The following is a 21,960-nucleotide window of genomic DNA, read 5'->3' as shown; positions in this document are numbered from 1 at the left end:
TCCAATCACGTGAGCCGTAACGAAGCTGCCGATGACTAAGACAAGATTATGGGAACTCACACAACAAACAGCAACAACAACAACAACAACAAAAACCGTGGCCTTGTTGGGCCAGTTTTTCGGACAGCTTTTAGCAATGTTTGTTTTGTTCTTCCCGGTTTTGCTGTTGCCTGGCGTGCCGTGCTTTTGCTTCTAGCGCGCCTTCATTACATCCTAAATGTATCCTTTGCTCGTGCTGGTTTCCAAGAAGTGTTTCCACCACGCTGGGGATTTATTAAAACCGAAGCTTGGGATGCATTCTGAAGGCTCCGGACGGAAACAGGGTCATAATTTATCGAACCGACATTCGTCCCGCAGGAAGCGCTCAAAGCTGCCGTAGTTCGGGAGTTAATCCTGCGGTACAACAATCCGCACGGTTCAATTTATTTCCAGCCAATTTTTCTGAAACTCCATTTTTACCTCCACAAAGGAAAGGCACGCACGCTACTTCAATCCCGCTGGGGAAGAATTCGCTCGTCAAGTGTAGCGTACCAGACCACCACTACCCCCCGGGGGTGACGTGTCCTTGAGCTGAATTATGTTGCACGATCGGGCTGCAGAGAGCTAGAGCGAGCAACATTTGTTTTCCGCGAATTCGGCGTGTTCATTCCTGCCCGTCACGAAAATTAAGGAGGGTTCGTCGCTTACTTTTTTCTTCCCGCTGCCCGGCCGAAAACCGAGCATTGAAGTCTTTCGTATCGGTTTCAGTACCGCGTTCACAATCTGAACGGTTTTGTTCTTTCTCCTTTCTTTCGTTCGTCGTTGTTCCTGAGGTTGTGTGTGTGTGTGTGTGTGTGAGAAAGATTACTTTCCGAAAGATAACCATCCCCGTTACTCAATGGATCGTGAAGTAAATGCGTGTCCACACTCATGGAGAATGGGTTCAATTTGTTAAATAGATAAGCGTCGCTCCTCTTTAAACACTAGCGAACCAATGGCAACAGTTGACATCGCACTAAACACGATTATTACCGTTGCGATGCGGTTCGAGAGATACATTCTGAGCACTGCCGAGCGCTGCAAATTGATTCCAAAAACGGTGTCTTGTTTCTTATTTTTAAACACATCACAAGCGACGAACCCCGTTCCCAGGATGATACCGATGAGCTTTAATTGTTTTAATTACACCAGCCGGGGTGAAAAAGGCTTATGCATTATGAAACGGATCACCCCCTTGTCATCTGTCGTTTCGAAGGGGGTTTGCTGACGGGGGCCATTGAGCGGTGACGGGATGCTGTCGCTAATTCGATTACAACGCCCATGATAATTGCACGATGTGCGATGCGTTACCGCGCCAAACCGCTAGACTGCTAATGTGTCTCGCACTGAACCGGCGAGACAGTTTTTGACCAGACATGACAATTGCAAACGACTCACCACCGTGGTGCGAAAATGATTTTCGTGTCACGTCAACCGATCGTCAATCTCTCTGGTGGTGCAAAGGTGGTGCACCCAAGGCGTGACCGTACTGCTTCGGGTGGAAGCAACTGCACAACCACCGTGTGCCGTACACACCACACGCGACAACAGCGAAAAACCGGGCCTAAACTTGCTCTCCTTGCAATGCCGGAGATCCGATCGACGATCGGTTCAGCCCCTGTAGGTGTTAGCTCACTTTTACTTTCATCTTTCGTGTGCCGTGGGGGGTTGCCCCAGAACGGGAACGCTAGTAAGGTGCCGAGAGGTGCGACATGCGTGGCGACACCATCCGTTAACTAATTAAATAGTACCGTGCGCCATATGCGCGTGGTTCGGGTTTCGGTACGGCCCGCGGGTGTGTCCTAAGGAGGCTGAAAGCTGTAACAGTGCTGTAACTCAATAACTAAAAGACGGATCCGTTCGAAAAGTTTGGTTCAAAGTCCAGAGGGAGTAAAAATATATTTATTGCTTTGATTTTGTTACACTATACTGAGCATTCGAGGGACATTGTTTAGCAGGGACTGAATCACTAAACGGCAAACATTTGAAAGGATTGCCCTTCAAATGGTATTAATAAAAACATAAGATGTTTCGGGTATTTTCTATAAATTGATCATCAATAATAAAATAATACTTATTTTATGATAAAAATAATAATGGGTACGATACCACATTTCATTAAAAGCAACATACAAACCCTCATTTATTGATTTAGGCTAATTTGACGTAACCACCTATTACAGTACATATTATTTCACTCTGATCATTGCAAATAATTTGCCAAAAAAATTCACCCATTGCATCTCTTGATCCGCCACACGGTAACGTAACACCGGACCGGTAACATGCAGTAATCTCCCGGCGTTTCCAATGCTCAGTACACGGTGCAGCTGACGGGATCGATTATGCCGCACCGATCGGTAAAATTGATCGAAAGATAGTGAAAACTGCACGATTGTCCGACCTTTTTTGCTCAGCGTGTTACCACGATGAACCAAGCTCCCGGTGGCGCTAACACAGCGCCTCCTTCCTATCGCACCCCGGCAATTAAAGGTGTGCGTTGTTGTTTGCATCTTAGGCCGGCCGATGACTAGCCCGAAAGAAGAAGGGAAACAAACGCGCGCTTCTTCTCATCTCACAGCGATTAGACACGGAATGCAAGCACGCGTTGCCTCAATTTGTCTGCACAAGCTTCCCACACCGCAGCGCGCCACAACCACTAGTGCGGGTTAACTTCCAGTCATATTTACTCGGTGCAGATCACGCGCATTCCGATTTTTTTTCGCAATGAAGAAATTATCATATTTGCGAAAATGAACCGAGACGCCCGGCCTTCCCCTTCATCACACCGCCCGGCCCGGCTGACGCACATTACAGCGCACCCCAAAACGATTGCGCGATCGAATGCAATTTTAAAACGTTTTTTCCTATTGTGATGGCTTCCCCTTTGCATTCCGGGGTGAAAAGAAGGAGCGAAAAAAAGCCAGGCAGCCACACGGCTTATTACGCATCATCCATAGTTTGCGAGAGGGAAGCAGCCTCTGTGAATCTCTATGAGAGAGTGATAGGGAGAGCGATACGCAAATCTCTGCTTTTCCTAACCCACTGTCGGGGATTTTCTATCCAGCCGGTGTGGAAAATCGGTCAAACACACAACGACCACATGTGCCTTTGACCGCGCATATGTGCGTATGTGTGTGTGCAGAAGAATAGTGCGCTTGGTCCACCATCTACATGTGCACTAAACGAGATAACATTGTACCCCGATGATGTTGCCACCCTGCCACTATCGCAAACACGCTGTCGGGGAGGGAGCTGTTGATTGGGTGTTGTGGGTCTCCGTTTTTTTTGTTGTTGTTTGCCTTGTTTAGTTTTTGCCACTCTCATTGCAACTGATTTACATAAATGCATCCCCAGCGCGAATCACGCCGTGTGTGTGTGTGTGTCCCCGTTTTCCAAAACAAAAACTCTCTCGCCCCGGTGGTGAAATTACATCATCGCCTGTGTCGGTGGTGCTGTGTTTTGCGGAATAATTCGCCTTTAGTACCTTTTACTTCGCCTACACACACAGAAACTCGGTACACGACCGGTGCTGCTTTTGTGTTGGATCCGTTTTTGGAGCACCTTTCTTCGGGTGGATGTGAAAAGAAAGGCTTATGTCATAACCCCAATTATCTAGCCAGTAAGTGTCAACTAACGCGGCCGTCTTTGCCCTTGGAATGGAACGGAGTGGTAACGATACGTGCTCCTGTTCTCGGTTGGCATGCATGGCAGGCAAGTGGTAGCATTTTTCACTGCAAACCATGCACGAAGGTGCCGCATGTGACCGTTTCCGGGTGCTGGCAGATGCGAGGTGCGAGACGGTATTTATGTGTTCTGAACGTGCAAGACAGTATGGTAGGGCTGGGGAAAACATAAACAACCTTACCTCGGTGGTTGCATTCCTTCCGATCAGGGATCCGTTCAACCGACAACGGTGTGTTTCGTCTTTTGCAACATTTTAACGCCCCAAGCTGGTGTCATAAGGCGCAAAGTCAATCAAGAATCCTAGAGCTATAAGGGAGAATGGTAAAATTCCAAATTTAGTGTAAAGATAGATAGAAGACATCCTTAGAAGAATGTATGTGCTAAGCTTTCCAATATCATTATCCTAAGATGACCAGCAGCCTATCGGGGCATGTCAGCATCTAGAACTGTTTATTGTAGTGTCTTCTCCATCATTTCTTACTTACTTATCAGGCGCTACAACCGCTTTGCGTTCTTGGCCTGCTGCAACAATCCTCGATACCGCTCACGGTTTAGCGCCGTCGTCAGCCAATCCGTTATTCCGGCCGTTCTGGCGGACGCATCAACGCCATCACTCCATCTCCATTTAGGCCTATCGCGCCTCCCTCGTCCGTGTGGACGGCCTAAAAGGACTTTACGGGCAGGGTCGTCCGGTGTCATTCTCATGACGTGACCAGCCCACCGGAGCCTTCTTCTTCTTCTTCCTTGGCACTACAACCTCGAGAGGTCTCGGCCTGTCATTTCTGCCTTTCTGTGACTTAATTTTACCCGTAGTAAAGTAGTCAGCCTTACGTACGGGGAGGCGGTCTGGATGGGATTTGAACCCCGGCCCTGCCGTGTGAAGAACGGCGCCGCTGTCGTCTCGACCACCGGAGCCTGGCGAGTCTAATTTGCTGCACGATGTTGAGATCTTCGTACAGCTCGTAGAGTTCGTCATTGTAGCGGCTCCTCCATCGGCCTTCCACGCATACGGGGCCAAAATTACTTTTCCCTCATTACTTCATTTACATATTTCACTTGCGCTTCTCAAAGTTGGCTAATTATTATTTATCATATATTAACAGCAAAACAATGGCGTGATCATATATTCGGATAAAAATCTAGTAGGTGGCCTGAAGGTCCATCAAAATTTTGGGACTGTCCTTGTCAAAGGCATATCTAACCCAGCACCCTAGCACCATATCTAACCCACGGAAAGCAGCCCCAAAACTACCTCCGATTTCTAAGCCATCGTTAAAACAGAAAATGTATCATCGCCACAACCCTGTTACACATTTTAGCCCAGTTATCGTTGCCGCATCATCCACAGATCTGATTTAGATTATTACCAATACCGTTACCGGTATCTGCTGAGAACAATCGCGAAACGCTCACGGAAGAATGAATTATTTTCGCACTAATTTTTGCTTTTTTCTTAACCCCACTTCCCCGAAAAACCCCTGCACTATCCGTTGCCGGAAGGAAGCGCAGAAAAATAGCTTATCCCACGCAACCCACGCAGCACAGGGCACGCGCCCATTTACAAGCTAGGAAACGAATGGTCGGAAACGAATTGTGCACAAATTTACGCACGTTCATCTCGTTAAATCTCGTTTGCCAGCTGACCTAGTGGCTTTGAAGACGGACAACAAAATGCAAGCAAAACAGCACACCTTGCCTTTGGTTCATCAGCCTCGCCGAAGAAGCGACAAAGGCCTCCAATCAAAAATGCTAATAGCCTATCGGGGTGAGCGTCGCCAGAAAGCCTTGCCCGCCGAATGGTTCACGCAAAGGGAAACCGTTTGAAGATGCTGTTTTCGGGGCCCGAAGATTGTGAGGCAAATTTCTCCAGTGTATTCGTGCCGGTGGTGGAAAATGCACGGTAGCAGCGCCAGCTTCATCAAACATTTGGTTCCATTTTGAGCATTCAAAACGCACCGCATTCGTTTCGGTTTGTTGGGCAAATTGGATGTAAGGTTGCGCTCAGATGGGAGTGCTTGAATCGATCGAACACGCCATTACCCTTTTATGGGTAGGCAAGAAAAACTCACCAAGTCGGGCGATCGTGGATCGTGGTTCGATCGGCCCCCAACAACCCCAAAAGACAGACACCAGCAGCCTCCAACAAGCAATAACGGACGGCATGTCGCAAACTGTGCGCGTTCTCTGATACTGAGAGTGAACCTTTATTGCAAACGAATGTGCCAAAGTCGATCGATTAGACTGAAAGGTAACGCACCGTGATGCTTTCAAGCGAAGAGAAGGGGGAACTACCTTCACTCCAAGCTCAGTCCATCGGCTATGGTGCACTCACCCCAACACAGACCCTTAACAAACAGCTGGTACGCCGAGCAAAAGGCTAAAGGAGCAGCAGTCATTTTTTTCGTATTTCTTTCGTATGATCCATTCACCCTGGGACAGGCAGTTTGCTAGACGGCGATATTTCACGCGCAAATACAAGTGCATGACGATCGAGGAATCGTACGTTCTAGAGTGTGAGTCCTCTCCACGCTCAATCGAGAGCTCCACCAGAATTGCAAACGATTGCGCCCAGTCATCCACTCAAAGCTTGACCACGTCGTTCCAAATCAGTATTCCACACGGATCAATGTTCACGGCGCACACGCAACCGCTCGACCATGATCACTGATCGTCACGTCCGTCAGCGTCCCCAGATCGCGTTCCGAATCCTTCAAATGAAAACGATTTAAATAAATTAAATAATGACAACTGTTGGTGGATAGCAATTTGGACGTTTTTGAACTGCTTACCTGAGACCTTTAATTAACTATGGACGTGGCATGGTTGCAGAATCCTTCCATGGTTGTTTTTTTGTCGTGTGCTACTCCATAATGGCGTGGTAAATGAATATCCTTAGATACTGATCATCATAATTAAGAAAACTAATCGCTTCCCCAACAGTTTAGAGACTAGTTACATATTTTGTACATCCTCTCCTCAAGCGTATTTCCATGTCTATGCGTTCTGATCAAGTAACGATCACGACATGTTTAGTGTCTCCGAGAAAGCAAATATCTATGATTAATTAAATATCACTATGATCTTCGTCCAAAGTCCGCGCACGAGATCTCCGAGGCAGCCAGTGCGAACCTAATGAGCTGATTATAATTTCAATCACTGTACGTCTGACACGCCACGTCACATCAACCAGTCACTTTGCACTGTTTTCCCCGTGCTTCAGCCAACTCCCTCAACAGTGTGACACTTGAGCCCCAGGACAAAATGCAATATGCCAGCCTACAATTGCACTCCAAACATTCAATCACGATCCCCACGAGTTCAATGATGCAAATGCAAACCGCAACGAGACGTCGGTTCGTCCAACGTGCATCAGGCAGCCAGCCACCCGTTTCTTTACCACCATCGACGAACCCCTCGCGAACAGCCGCTGGGAAAAGTAAATCAACTCAGACACTCATTACCCGACACCCTCCTTCTACGAGCTCCAGCGGGATAACACAACCCACAAGCGGCCGTTGAACGCTTCTCGAGCGTTTGCTTCCCAGAGACGTTCCCCCAATCACGAACGACGAATGCCGGTGACCCTTGGAGATGCGGTGCTTTGGCCGCATACTAAATGTCTTCCAGACATGAGCCTCTTCTGCACCGACCGTAACTTCACATTCACAGGCTGTTTTGCAGAACCTTTCCATGCACTATCTCGCTTTAGTTGTGCTTCATTTTGCATGTGCAACGCACCCGTCTTCTGCGTGTCCACCGAAAGAAGCGCGTTCTGGTCGTTTGTTGAACGAGTTACGCACAGCGCAAGCTCGTACGCAACTCCCACCGTCTGCTCCCCACGCAATGCATTACGAGAAGGAGACAAACCACCAACTTTCCGTTTCGGTGGGCTCCAGTCGGGTGGTTCGATCGAGCGACACTTCATAAATCATTCAACGCGCGGGCCGGGTAACATTCAAATGGCGATCAAGGTCGGCACGGTGATAACATTAAATACCTGACGGGACTAAAACTAAAGATCACCACGATTGCGCCTGGTAAACCAAAAGACCATCGGTGCGTCATGGATCGTATAATTTGCTTTTATATCAATTGCAACATTCCACTTTGCTACGACACTCGTCGGATTGTTTTGACATTCACATTTTTTGTGTGTGTCAAAAAATGATTCGTTTTACGTCATTCACCGTGAAGAATTTGAGTTGTCTATTCGCCAACTCCCGTCAGCCATCAGGTCCCCCATGAAGGAACGCATCTTTAGCAGATGAGCTTTGCTGTCTGCGCTAAATTACAGCCTACAGCAGTCCCTCCGTGTGCAAGAACACACGCCGCTTCAAGTGCTCATCTCATCAAATGGTCCAATTTCCTTCGTGCGGCGATGCAAAGCACTTTACCGCAGTTGGACAATTACATCGACTTCCATCTCGTGCCCCCAGGCTGCTAGGTAGCAATCTTCACCTAGACGGGGTTTTCATCTGCTAGAGACGGTCGGTCGGTCCTATTCTACCGCTACTACGCAACACGAGTCAAATAAGCGAAGTCATCATTCGGGTAGCATCAACCAGCACGCAAACGCCAAAAGTTCAGCTACAATTCTCGATCCACAATTTGATCGGGCCAGGCCGGCTCTATCCGTCTCCCATTAGCCCACCATGGACCATCGAACAAACAGTGGGTCAGTTCATCAATCACAAAGCACGTACCCGGCGCGGGTAGGCTATAACCTTCCGATCTTCCGACCCACTAACGATGGCAAACACCAGCTGTGCCCTGGCACGGTTCAATGGCGGTAACCTACAAACCTTCTGCACTCACACAACCTGATCGTTTTTGGAAGTTCTACTTGTCACAGTGGTGCCAAACCGTGTCAAAGGGTAAGGCCGGTCTGCGCGAACCACAGAAGGGTGCCATGACGTGCGTTGGTACTGTGCGCCAAGCAAACAACCGTTCAGCATCGATTACCACCGATGAGATGTACTTTCAAGCTCTCACGCAAACTTCCGGTTCCATGGTTGAATGAATTTGTTTGCCGTGCGTGATTCAGACATACCAAACAAACCCGTTCCCATTCAACGCCCTGCACGAAACGAGCTGTGTCGCGGAATGGTGGAGATTTATTGACATTCTAAAACCGGAACCAACCTATGCACTACCAGCAACAATATTTCATCTCGAGAGGCAAACTGTCCCGGATGGAAAACCCCGGAGGAATTCAAGTCAAGGGAAGTTTGTCCTGACAAGAGTTTGTCATACTTCTATCAGTTTGATGAATATTCTCCCCCAAGGGTGTAAAACCAACTTCACCTTTTTTCACCTTCAGCATTCTTACGCCGGACGGTGTAAATTTTTCAATTTATTCATGCACATCCCAAAAGGTTTTGTGGCAGCATAAGCCTAATTCCGTTAGACAGTCAAACGTGTCCCTCGCAGGCTGCACATTGATCAAGGTGCCGTACTGCTGCTGCTGCTGCTGCAACACAGATTGGTGTAGCAACGCGAAACGTACACCTTTGTCTCGTTCTGTGCAGCAACCCACCGCAGGGTTGTGCAGCCGAAACAAGTTTTCCAGCGCCATGGCCACAAACACACACAAAGCACAGCTGCTGGAATGCACCCACTTCTGCCGAGGTTTGCCGCCACAGATCAACCTTGCACTAAGCAGGCAGACAGAGTGATGAGAAAACTCGAGGGTTTGGTACGCGAATATGCACACCCATTCTGCTACACGGGGCGAGTTTGAAGGAGTGACATTTCGTTCCTTATTGTCATATTGTCCGTACATCCGTTGGAAAATTCACAACATCTGCCACAGTAAGGTGGTGTTAATGTAAAACAAAGCCACTAATTCTCGAATTCCTTACAACCCTTTTACACGCCCCATCAATAAGCGACAACAACGGGCATCATCATAATGCCATCTGTCCCTAAGCTAATTCCACAAACGCTATTCACAATTCCACTCATAAACTCGTTACGTAGCCAGTAAAAGCCCACGCCAGCCATCCGTTAAAACGGTCTCGATCGCAAAACAATCAACAACTCCCCGTAACAACAGGGCGTCGCATGTCAACACTCGCCCCGCTTAACCAAAACACACCAAACGTGGTCAACGACGGCTCGGAGAAACAAAAGCACAAACCTACTCTAAATGCACCTTTTTGCTTTTGCACAAGCGAGCCCGGTTGTTGATTTTGGACCGTCGTTTACATGGCCGTTCGATCAACACAAACAGCAGCATCATATCGTCACCGGCATTGGAACCGGGTACGGCCAATTCTTCTTCGGAAACTCACTCACGTTTCACTGGCGGAAGCGCAAACCTCGCAAACAACGTCTCCTCGTTCAATGTTTATGCATTATTTCAAGGCTTAGGTTAAGCGCGATGCATCTCAACGCTTGAAGGCAAAAGCCAATGAATGGACGCACCAAGTTGTTATTAGCTCATCTCCAAAAGAATGGCCCAGTAGACGTCAGCTTTTACAGAAGCTGACCTTAAGAATAGTATTCACTACTAATTTTACACAATTCCGCTTGCTCCGGAAAACTTTAGCTGGCAATTAAAGCAACGATCAAGTGCGTACGGGGTGGAGCCTTGCAGCGAACTCCCTGCTGTTCCACCAAGAGTCTTCCACACCCGTCCATCAGAGAGTGACTCTTTAATAGAATTACACTGCACGTCGTGCCATCTGCGTAGTTCTTGATCCGAGCATAAATAGTACCGCTAACAGCCATATTTTATGGCTAGAACAATACAATTCTCACACCTCACTCACCGGTCGTATGTGGCATGCCTCGGGAGGTCTACACTATCGCTAGCGTATCTTATGACCCCCGGTGGATCCCGATACCATCCACTAAGCAGGTTCGTCCAATGGGTTCTTAATGAAATTTAAATCTGTCTCTATTCTCCCATGTCAACATCCCGCCCCACGGTACGTACCACTTGCTTATTCCAATGACCTAAAACCTGTCCGCCCGTGTTCCGTCTTCTGCCCGAGCAGGTTCTGGTGAGCGGGGCCCACAATTACTTTATTTCCCCATTAAACGCGTTTGACGGTGGTGGATGGTGGAAACTTTTTTCGCTAACTTTATACAATTGTTTGACCCATCGCGATGCACCCCCGCCGGACATCGCGTGAGACAACGCCGATGCAGTGTGCCTTTGGACATGGGCGGTGTGACGAACGCTGCACCACTCCATCCCGTGTGTTATCTCATCGCAGGAAGTGTGAGTGTGTGCTGTAAAGCCAGACATCATTATGTGGTGGAAGAGCGAAGTTGAAGTCAATGCCAACCGACAGACACGATGCGCTAAGGGTTTTGCGGCGTCTGCACCCGGTTTATGGCAGGTTTTATAACCTTCTGCAGGAATTGATCCTCCAGCAGATCGTTTTATTCCGCAATGTATGTCTTTCCACGGCTTGCGTGCAGTAACACCTTCGTTAAGCGATTTGGAACTTCGAACTTTCTCGTCACAGGTCGTGGAAGAAACACTGCCCGCCCTGGAACTACTGTTTAGCTATCATACCGGTAGCATAAGTCATGTTGACCCGAGACAGGCAAATATTTGCCCCGCTTGCTGAGTAATGCACCGACACCTTCACCGATTAGCCACCGCCGACGGGTAGAGGCCTCCTGTCGCCTGTCGAAGGTAGACAAATTCGCTGCACCATTCACCATCTCTTTTGCCTTTTTAACGACACCACCACAAAAGGACGCCTGCCTTCTATAAAACGGCTACTCAACCGGACGCCACAAACGCCACGCGGTGCGATAGGAATCGGTACGCCTAATGACAGGCGCAGGCACACGTTCGGTCACCCAGTCGCACCCGTCGGTCGGTCGCAAATTATGGCACCGACGTTTCCGTCCATTTCCGATCCTAAGCGACCGGCTCCCGGCGACTGACGGGCCCAAAATTCTCTCCCAATGCGTACGTCTTCCCCGTTTTTCCCACTTACAACTTACACACCGCGCCACCTGATTCAGAACGCACCGAGAGCTCCGTTCGCAGTCAGCCGGAAACATTCGCACGGAGCAGATATACTGTTGGTAAGATGTCGTCATAACTTTGTCCGAGTGCGGTTTGAATTTTGAACCGCGCGGTGAGTCCGTCCCGCATCTGCACCCCGAGCGATATAATTAAGTCGAAACGATCAAGTTCGTGCAAGCTTCAGAAGTTTTTCGCCACGCCTGAGAGCACAAAGTCGCGGTACCGCTGGTACGCCGCAGAAGGAAGTGAACGAGACAACAAGTTCGCTTGTTCTGTTCTAAGGCTAGTGGTTTTGAAACAATCTTCTAGGGGGGAAACGGTCGTAAAGCCGACGGAAGCATTGGGAATGGTTAGTTCAATTGTGCCAGAAACCCAAACAACCTCGGTGTCAAGTGAAAGTGAACGAGCGAGCCCCAGAAACCAATGCGATTGATCCTCGGCATTGAACGGCAGTGCTAGGCACGCTGTGGTGTTAGTTAGTTCCTGGTCGTGGAGTGATTTTATTGCCAGCAACAGTTCGTTCCCGGTGGTGTAAGAAGCGTTTTCTGCATTCTTTGTTGAACAATTGCATCGTAAAACGTGGAGAGCCAGTCGCGGTTGACTTCATTTTAAGGTGTGCGAGGATCGGTTCGAGATCCTCTTTGTAAATGTGAATTGAAAGACATCATTTGGGAATGAAAAAAAATGCTTTCGTCCTTTTACTGGCTGTAACGAGCTGTGCTCAAATGGCTGGCATCGGTGATAACAGTGTCATTACATCACCTGTGTCGTAGATCAACTACAAGCCTTCGAAGATCGTAACGAGTGCAACTGCAGCCCAGTGTTTCACTTTCAATGTGATCACCCTTTTTTCGTCCACATCGTCCTCATCTCTCGTCCCTAACCAGTTTTCGTGAACAGGAAACTCTGCCATCTCGTTCGCTTGTTTTCTTCCGGTGCGTGTGCTTTCACCGCGATCATCAACTACCACTGTGCGGCTGCCGAACTCTAGTGAACGTGATGACGGCTGATCGATGAGTGTGTGACGTGCACCTGTCATATCCGAACTCGTTTCAAGCACGTGTGAATGCGAGGGGAAAAAGCAGCTTGATCACGAGTTATAGGAGTAACTAACTTGTGGCTTTATCTAGCCCGGTTTCGTGAAACTGTTATTCGAAATTTAATTCACCGCTCACGAAACATTCCACCGGAGAATTCACCCATTTTCGAAATGGAATTCTCTACCGTCCAGAACGTGCAGAACCGTACCAGCTGCTTCTGGGCACTAACGAATTCAACTTTCTGGCGACCCCACCGCCGGTTGCCATTATTTCCTGATCTATTTTACTACTGACCGCATTCCGCGTGTTCGGTTCGATTTGGCCACACGGGTGTTCACTTGTATGTGTATCTACACCACTCCCTTTCTTGGCAGCCATTGCTGCAGTGCACTAGCATCTAGGGACCATAAACGAGTTTTTCAACAAACACCGCCCCCAGGGTAGCCTCTCCGACAGGCTCGCCTTTGTGTGGTCGCACAGATGTTGTTTTATTTTCGCGCAAATGTCTACATTCATCGCAGTGCAGTGTGTTGCTCCGAAACAACAACTAGATTATTGTCTGGCAATTGATTGAACAATGATAAATTGTATCGTACCGCCAAGAAATCTGGTGCTGATACGCGCCCAAGAAAGCGGGCGAACGGGCTTCCCTTATTTCAAAATTAGGCCGCACCAGGCGCCCTTAACGACAGTGCGCAAACATCCCTTTTCGGTCGATTCGTGTTCGTTTGTTTGAAAACTGCAAACACACTTTCGTGAGACCTCGATTCCCGCTCAAATTGCGTTCGCCGGAGAGCGGGGTTTAGTTGAAATGAAAAAGGTTCCATTCTCGCTTCATCCTTTCACACGAACCTTTTGCGAACCCCCTGTGTGTCGGGGTGACGCATACCGGCACAAAAGGGGTTTTGTGGTGCCGGTACCCACCACTACCAAACCCCTCGGTGGCCCCACCTGCAAAGCCTCAAGGCGATGGTACGCCGCCAGGGGGTTCGCAAGGAAAGACACAGACAAAGAACCTGTTTCGCAGTAAGAGAGATGCCCAAGACTTTCCCTCTCTCTGCCGTCTGGATCCCTTTGGAAAAGTGGTGATCCTCACGTTCTTCCCTTGTGTTCTTCCCATCCTTTACACCTCGCTGCACACATACAGGCACGCACCGACAGTCAACGATACGCAAGCAGCAATAACGCCGCAACGAAACGTGCCGCTTGGTAGGATCGTGAGCCATCGTCCGTACCTGTGGGGACAGAAACAGACGCTCGAATATACAGCTGAGGGGTGGTTCCCATGCGGCAAAGCAAATGCAGAAATATTTCGTCAAAAGCGAAAACCTGTTTTCGTTGTTCCACACACTCCTTCGCACGGTCGATTGCCGAAGGACCCACCGGCAAAAGATCCCCGTTTTGTGTGTGAGCGATGGTGACGGTCATTCTCTTGCGTTGCTGCGCTTCCTTTGGTTCCCTGTTCGAGGACGCCCCCATGTAATCAACTCCTTGCTTACCGTACATGTAACGCAGGACTTCACCAACACTTGCTTTCTTCTTCTTCGATACTCCCGGTAAGGCCACACGCTCCTGTGTTGTAGAAGGTGTGCAAACACATTCCCGGGCGGGGATCGGCTCGTCGGGGCTGCAGTTGCTTGCCAACAGCAACACAACAACCTCACCGACGCCGAAACAGCACACGCTCTCCGAGAGACTTATTGCCCCCTCGCGCCAACGAACGCGCCCAGACGCGGCTGACAAATGGAAGAAAAACCAGATCATAACGACCCGAAAAGGCGGACGCGGCGGAATCCGAGTGCGCGCGAGCAAGAGTCATTCGCTTGTTGTTGGCAGTCGCCGCCGTGCCAAAACGGGCCGCAAAACCGCGCACACTGGGTGCGACAGGCCACGTTTGGGGTCTTATACCGTGATTGCGCCCGTCCTCGAACGGACCACGAAACAAACGAACGGGTAGTGCCGTTCTTTGCGTCAGTTGTAGTAGTGGTAAAGGCACGTACCAGTTACCAACGATTTTTGCAAACAAACCTCAAGCAACCTTTCCTTCAGCAACGCCGGTTGAGGTGTCCGTGACGTCATCGGCGGATGTGGTTTGCGCCACCGTAAAGAGCATTGAATACCACATTCCCAAATACGTGTGCGTGTTGCACTCTGTGATCAGAGTTCAGTTGTGCTACGGCATCATGAGTTTTCCCTGTGGGTGGTTTCCTTTCCAATTGCAGGCGAAGGTGTGAAGGTGTACACCTATGTGGCTAATAGTGCCTTTTTTCCTTCTATCTCTCCCAACAGAACCGTGCCCAAGAAGTGAAGTGTCTGAAAGGGTCGACCAAAAAAACAAGAGCGCAGTGTTGTAGGAACTCTCGCCCGGAGTCGAGCATCTTGGTGGAGCTGTGAAGGGCGGTTAGACGTCTCGCCAGAATGGACGAGTCCGGTTCGTCCAGCAACGATTACAGTCACCAGCAACCGGTCGGCAACACCGGCGGTGACGGTGGTGATAATGGTGCCTATGCCTACAAGAACGAAATATCCCTCTCGATCGGGGATGATGATCAGAACTCGCGTACAAACAGTACCGCCGTACCGACGCCCTCGCCGCGCCATATCGAAGTCCCGATCGGAGCCGGCAGCCCCGAAGGGGAAACGAACGAGTACGCTGCATTGAACCGTAGCAGCGGGTCCGGAGGTTCGCCCGGTGGCAAATCGAACGGGCTGGACAATCCGGGCTTCGAGCTCGAGCACGACAAACGCCCGCTAAGCTCGTTCGGCCATACGGCCGGCAAGGACGAAAAGTCGCTCGGCGTGGTGTCGATCAACGGGAAGACGGTGGGCGAAAAGCCACTGGCCGAAGCGGTTAATCTCGAGCTGCTCAACATGTCCTCGAAGCCTTCGAACGGCCATCACCAGAATGGGACGAACGGGGCCAGCGCGCTGCCGGTCAAGAAGGATACCGAGGTGGATCTGGGCGATCCGTACGACGAGTACTTTGTGCCGGTGAACGAACACCGGAAGTTCATGAGGTAAGGGCCACGCTTTGGGTTTTGGCTGGAGCGGAAGCAAACCTAACTTTTGCGCGTGTAACACGGTTATAATTGTCCTCCCGTCATCCTACCCATTGTCGTTCCTTCTTCCAACCCAAAAGTAATCCTCTAATATCCTCTGTTTTGGCATCATTCCCCTCCCAGTGCAGTGCCTTCAAACCTGGTTCATATTGCGGCTATAATTGCAAACGATAACAAGCCCCACTAGTTCCTCCTTTCATTTCACGTTCTCTTATCACCCTTAATGCCCTATTTCGCCATCACTCCTCCCTGTCCTTCCCTTCTACCAATGCACCACCATCCACCCCAATGTGTGTAAGTTTGTGAGTTTGTGTGCGTGTTTCTTTCACTATCCCACTGTGTTTTGTTGTGTTTTGCTCTCTCTCTCTCTTTCTCTCACTCGCTCCCTTGCTGCGTCCTCCCAAAACCCCACCTTGCTTCTTGGCGGTGTGGTGCGGTAGTGTCTCCTTCCAAAAGTCGCGCCACGGCCCAGTTGGTCATCCCGTGTACGGACGTCATGGCCGCGGTGTCGACTACACCGGGCACTCGGTTAATGAGCCCGCCCCCGGAACGATGGACTATAAACAGTGGACCAAAATCACGAGGTACCCCCCCGCACATACACACACACACTCTCTCTCTCTTTCTCTCGCTCGCTCAGCCATCTGAATAATCCGTCACCCAACCAACAACACCAACCATCACCATTTAGAGCTAGACGTCGTTAGTGTCTCTCTGTGCCCCACTCTCCTCACGGTCATTTCGCTACTGCTACTGCGCTACTGGTGGTGTTTGCGGGCTTCAGTCCGGAAACTGTGACTGGCACATTCGTCATGTCCATGCGCCTCCTTTTTCCGTTGCTTTGGTTCCGCGTTGTTTTATTCTGTTCCGGTTCGGGCTTCTTCACACACGCACTGTACAAAGTAGGAGCAGATAGAGGGAAATGGACGGAACCGGCTAGGCTTTGCTCATACTTGTGTAAATATCAACACATGGCACACGAACGGGTTGTTTTCTCAAAACGATCCATTGCCCCGGATCGGTTTGATCCACGCGAGTGGGAGACGCATTCGAATTCGACAAACAGGGACAAACACCACGACACAAACCCTCAGACCACCATTTCCCCCCCACAGGAACACAACGCTTCACCGGGACTGTCACTAAAACCAACCTTCGTTGAGCATCAGACTCAACCTAACATGAATCGCCAGCAAAAGGGAAGAACATTTGGAACTGGCCTCCTAACACTACCATGTACATTGACTCATACGGAAACACGTGGTTACGGTTGGGGGAGGGGGGGGGGGGGGGGAGGGTTGATTTCAATTCGCTAAACTGGAGCTTGCGGGGCTATGTCGAATAATGATACAGGTTTGATGGAATCACCTATACTCTCGCTCCCACACGGTCGCTTTAATGGTGTTCAAAAGTTGTAAATATTGTTCATATGTACAGAGCAAAAGGACCGTTCGTCCAATGTTAATCCTCACCTAACCATTCTGATCTCCTCCACAGGGGTGAAAAACTATACGTCACCAAGGACAAACGAGAGAAAAAGCGTAAGAACTGGCCTTTCTGGTTGCTTGGCCTAGCGGTACTGCTGGCCGTGATCGTTGTGGCAATCCTTGCCGGATCCGGAGTCATCTTCAACGACAGTCCTACCCCAGTTGAGTCACGTCAGTTCGGCGATAAGGTGGCGACAGCCGGTGTATTCGGGGGAGGAAAATCCCGGCCAGGAAATGCAAGTAGCACGGTACCGACCACGAGCACTAGCAGCGAGTATCCAACGACACCATCGCCCCCCAGCTCTACCCTACCACCGGTACCGCCATCCACCGAGGAGATTACCGTGTACGTACCGAACACACTCGAGGGACAGATTACGCTGGCGAACGTCGAGTTCTTGGACGACTATCGCAATCCGAACAGTTCCGCTTACAAAACGTTAGCGATGGAGTTGGAGGAAGAACTGAAAGACACGCTCAGCACACCGGACGCCCGTGGACCCATTTACGTCAAGATTCTAAACATGAAGTAAGTGTCCCCGATCGAAGTAGACTTTGCCCAAGCTAACCTTTTCCTGTTGCCCTCTGTAACCTTTTTTTCCCCCGCAGGCCCGGTTCCGTGGTGGTGGACTATCGTGTCAGCTGGGAGCCGAACACGATGGAAATGTCCGAAGACACAATGAAGCTCCGGTTGAATAGCTTTTTGCAGCAAAACGGAAACTATTTGTCCACCTACATCGTACCGACGAACACGATCCGCGTCGCACGGTTGCCTGACGTTTGCGTCATGAGAAGCTCTGGAAAGAAGTGAGTAGGATGCTTAAACGTTGGCGAACGGTTTCATAGTACATGCTGTATGCTTGTGTTTTACGTTTTGCAGCTGTGAATACGGTTGTACGTTTGATGCAAAGGTTGGCGATTTCATGTGTACCTGTCCGAAGGGAATGCTGTTGAATGATGAAGACGGGCGCACGTGCTACACTCCAGTTCCTGCGCTCAATGGCGGAGAGGAAGAACACGAGGAACCAAAGAGTGAACCGGAACCTGCAAGCGAGCCGGAGCCAGCGAGTGAACCGGAGCCAGCGAGTGAACCGGAGCCAGCGAGTGAACCGGAGCCAGCGAGTGAACCGGAGCCAGCGAGTGAGCCGGAACCAGCGAGTGAGCCGGAACCAGCGAGTGAGCCGGAGCCTGCTAGTGAACCAGAGCCTGCAAGTGAACCAGAGCCTGCAAGTGAGCCTGAACCCGCAAGTGAACCGGAACCAACTAGCGAGCCCGAACCGGCGAGTGAACCAGAACCCACAAGTGAACCGGAGCCTGCTAGTGAACCCGAACCGGCCAGTGAACCCGAACCTGCAAGTGAACCAGAACCAGCAAGTGAGCCTGAACCAGCGAGTGAACCGGAGCCTTCAAGTGAACCGGAACCGGCAAGTGAACCCGAAGCGGCTAGTAAACCGGAACCCGAGCCAGAACCCAAGAGCGAACCTGAACCAACGAGTGAACCTGAACCTTCATCGGAGCCTGAATCAAGTAGCACCAACACGTATACAAAAGCTTCATCCAACGATCATGCTGCCAAGCTGATCATTTCTACTGAGGCTTCTACCACCGAGACAGAACCCAAAAGTGAGCCAGAACCTACGTCGGAACCAGAACCTTCAAGCGAGCCCGAACCATCGAGCGAGCCAGAACCAACGAGCGAACCGGAACCGGCAAGTGAGCCCGAACCGGCAAGAGAACCCGAACCGGCAAGTGAACCCGAACCGGCAAGTGAACCCGAACCGACTAGTGAACCTGAACCATCGAGTGAACCGGAGCCAACGAGCGAACCCGAACCATCAAGTGAACCAGAGCCTACGAGCGAACCTGAACCTGCTAGTGAGCCAGAACCCGCCTCAAGTGCCGATACCGAGGAGAAATTGACCGAATCCGATAAACTACTAAGACAAGTCGTACAGTCCACCACGGAACGTGACACTGGTGTTACGACCACAACGACGATCGGTCACCTATCTTCATCACCATCGTCTACCGCAACGACGGACGATTCGCAACTGCCCGATTTTATGTTCGTCGATAAGGAATCGATGCTCAAGCACTCGACCACGATCGAAAGCTCAACACCGCACGAACTGGTTGTGTCGGTAACGGAACAGGCTGGCAAAGACGAGACACCGGCACCCGTCACTGAAACGATTGTAGACGACACTCCAATGCCGTCCACGTCCAGCTTCTTCGTAACGCCAAAGCCGACGACCGCTTCCCCACCGAAAGCATCCACGCCGGTGAACGGGTTCGAGGGACGTTCGCTGTCCTCGAACGATACGGCAGAAAACACGGTGTACGCCACCTCCAGTCCAATTTCGCTAGAACAGTGGCGCTCGTCGACCAGCTTTGCCACCTCGACCGAAGCCTTCGCACAAGACTCGGAACGACAGGATGAAACAAACCCTTTCCTGCCATCGATTGAAACTTCGAGCACGCGAAACCCTGTCACAGCGTCGTATGCCGTAACGGAAACCGTCGTTGAGGCCGAAACAACCGCGCCCATACTGGCGGTACATAACGAGTCACCGTTCCTACCGGAGACGGAGAACAACGCTAGTTTGGTGAAAATACTGCACGAGGGATTGGATCGCCACGAGGGTTATGAAATCGAAACGCAACCACAGTTTTTGGATGTGGTTCCACTGTCGAAGGAGAGCGATAGAAACGAGTACAAGAAGCAGCTGAACTCTCACGTCACGGAGACGATCTACATCACAACCACCATTCGTAGCCCGGTTCCGGTTACGCCGGAATCTCTGGAGGAGCTGCTGTCGGTTGCCAGCTCTAGGAACATTGTCGAGCAGACGACGGCTAGTGGGGAAGAGATGGCCACCAGTACGGAGCGTGAAATGGAAGAGCCAACCACCGTGATGGAACAGGCGAAGGAAGCTACGATGGAACAGACATCCACTACTGAGCGTGCAAATGAGAACTCAACGATTGCCAGAGTTGCATCCGAGGTAGAAACTACTTCGGCTATGGAACAAACGGCTGGAAGTGCCACTGAAGCTGCAATGAATGACAGCACCGAGAGAATGCAAACGACTACCGATAGTGAAGAGGAACCACAATCCACGACAATTATTGCTGTGGAGAGAACTACTTTGACGGACAACGTCGATGCTAGTCCGAGATCTCAGAATCTAACGGATGCAACCACTTCCGAGGGTAGTACATCGACAACGACCACCACTACAACGACATCGGAAGCGCCAAGCACTACAACCACTACCACCACTTCTTCCACTTCGACCATTCCACCGGTGGTGACTGAGGCACTGGAACGCATCACAGCTATCGAGAAGGACCTGATCAGTCTGAAGGAGAACGATCTTGCGGACGACAACAACATACTCGATAACGATCTTCGAGTAATACCGCTCAACTGGAGGAAAGACACCTCAACAACTGCCAGCCCAGACCTGGGCTCCAACTCTGTCGCCGATGCCGAGCCCAACAATCCGGCCACCCTCATCCCAACCACGACGACCGGTCATTTTTTAGACGAAACGACGTTTCATTTGATTAGATCAGAACGATCGAATGGAACGTCGTTAATCGGAAGCCGTTTTTCTGAGGAAGACCAGAGCCAAACCCTCCCGGAATTGCCGAGCACTGCGAACGCTCCGATCGCCGGGGACAAACAGCTGGAAACGATACTGGAGCGTGCGGCGGCAGCCTCGACCTCCATGTTCACAAAGTGCGCCGTAGGACAGTTCGAGTGCATCAATGGCACCTCGATCAAGGACGGCAGCTCGTGCATCCAGAAGTCGGAACGATGCGATTCGGTATCCCACTGTTCTGACCACTCGGACGAGCAGGACTGCGAGCGGCTCGGTTGTCCGGGTCACTTCCAGTGTCAGGATGGTGTGTGTCTAGCACGGCAGCACGTGTGCGACGGGATAGCACACTGTCACGACGGTTCCGACGAGCAGAACTGTGGTGAGTGGTTGTGCAACTTTGACGAGCTGTCGTGCAATCCGACCACCGGCAATGGGCCGTGCCTGCCGGCGCTGTGGAAGTGCGACGGGTTGGAGCAGTGCGCTAACGGGTTCGACGAAAGCAACTGTCCGGACACTTGCACGAACGATGAGTACTTCTGCGCGGGGCAGCGAAAGTGCATCCCGGAAGCGTGGCGCTGTGACGGATCCGTCGATTGCAGCGACGGTGAGGACGAACGGCTGTGTGATTGTCCGCTGGATAACTTCAAGTGTAACACCGGTGGCTGCGTGCCCGGGGCGTACGTTTGCGACGGACATCCCCAGTGTCCGGATCAGTCGGACGAATGGAATTGCTACCAGCTGGACCGGAACGATGGAACGTTGCGCGTGAAGCGTAACTCCTCGGACGCACTCACAGTTTGTGGCGATGGCTGGAACGGTGCGCTAGCGACTCAGGTTTGTGCTGAGCTGGGTTTCGCTGGCGCTAGCAAGGTTCTGTTCGCAAAGGTGGCCACGGGCAATGGTTCACTAGTGGACAGTATGTACCGGGTGACCGAGCAGAACCGGCTGGAGTTTGAACCGATCCACTCGATGGAGTGCAATCAGGGGTTGAAGCTGTACTGCGAGGAGTATCGTAAGTTGACCGGACAACAGCTCCACAGGTCTGTTAAATAACTTGCCTATTGATCG

The 21,960-nt window shown here is 50.7% G+C and overlaps 1 protein-coding gene across 5 annotated transcripts in view; it reads left to right on the top strand.

Annotated features, from left to right (window-relative positions):
- The window catches only part of LOC118505465, a 36,882-nt gene that overhangs the window by 12,779 nt on the left and 2,143 nt on the right, over positions 1 to 21,960 (top strand). For 3 of the 5 annotated variants that reach the window (XM_036041270.1, XM_036041271.1, XM_036041272.1), the window contains exons 4-8: positions 15,028 to 15,755; positions 16,238 to 16,381; positions 17,295 to 17,813; positions 17,894 to 18,091; positions 18,165 to 21,904. In XM_036041270.1, coding sequence (XP_035897163.1) covers positions 15,157 to 15,755; positions 16,238 to 16,381; positions 17,295 to 17,813; positions 17,894 to 18,091; positions 18,165 to 21,904 — 5,200 coding nt within the window. In that variant the 5' untranslated portion in view covers positions 15,028 to 15,156. Of the gene's footprint in view, positions 1 to 11,645; positions 11,758 to 15,027; positions 15,756 to 16,237; positions 16,382 to 17,294; positions 17,814 to 17,893; positions 18,092 to 18,164; positions 21,905 to 21,960 lie in introns of those variants that run through there. The other 2 variants (XM_036041273.1, XM_036041274.1) reach the window with 2 other exon arrangements.

This window comes from Anopheles stephensi, chromosome 2 (genome assembly GCF_013141755.1).
Source record: "Anopheles stephensi strain Indian chromosome 2, UCI_ANSTEP_V1.0, whole genome shotgun sequence".
NCBI classification, from domain to species: Eukaryota; Metazoa; Arthropoda; class Insecta; order Diptera; family Culicidae; genus Anopheles; species Anopheles stephensi.
The sequence above is the reverse complement of the archived record's forward strand: the minus strand, read 5'-3'. Positions and strand labels throughout refer to the sequence as shown.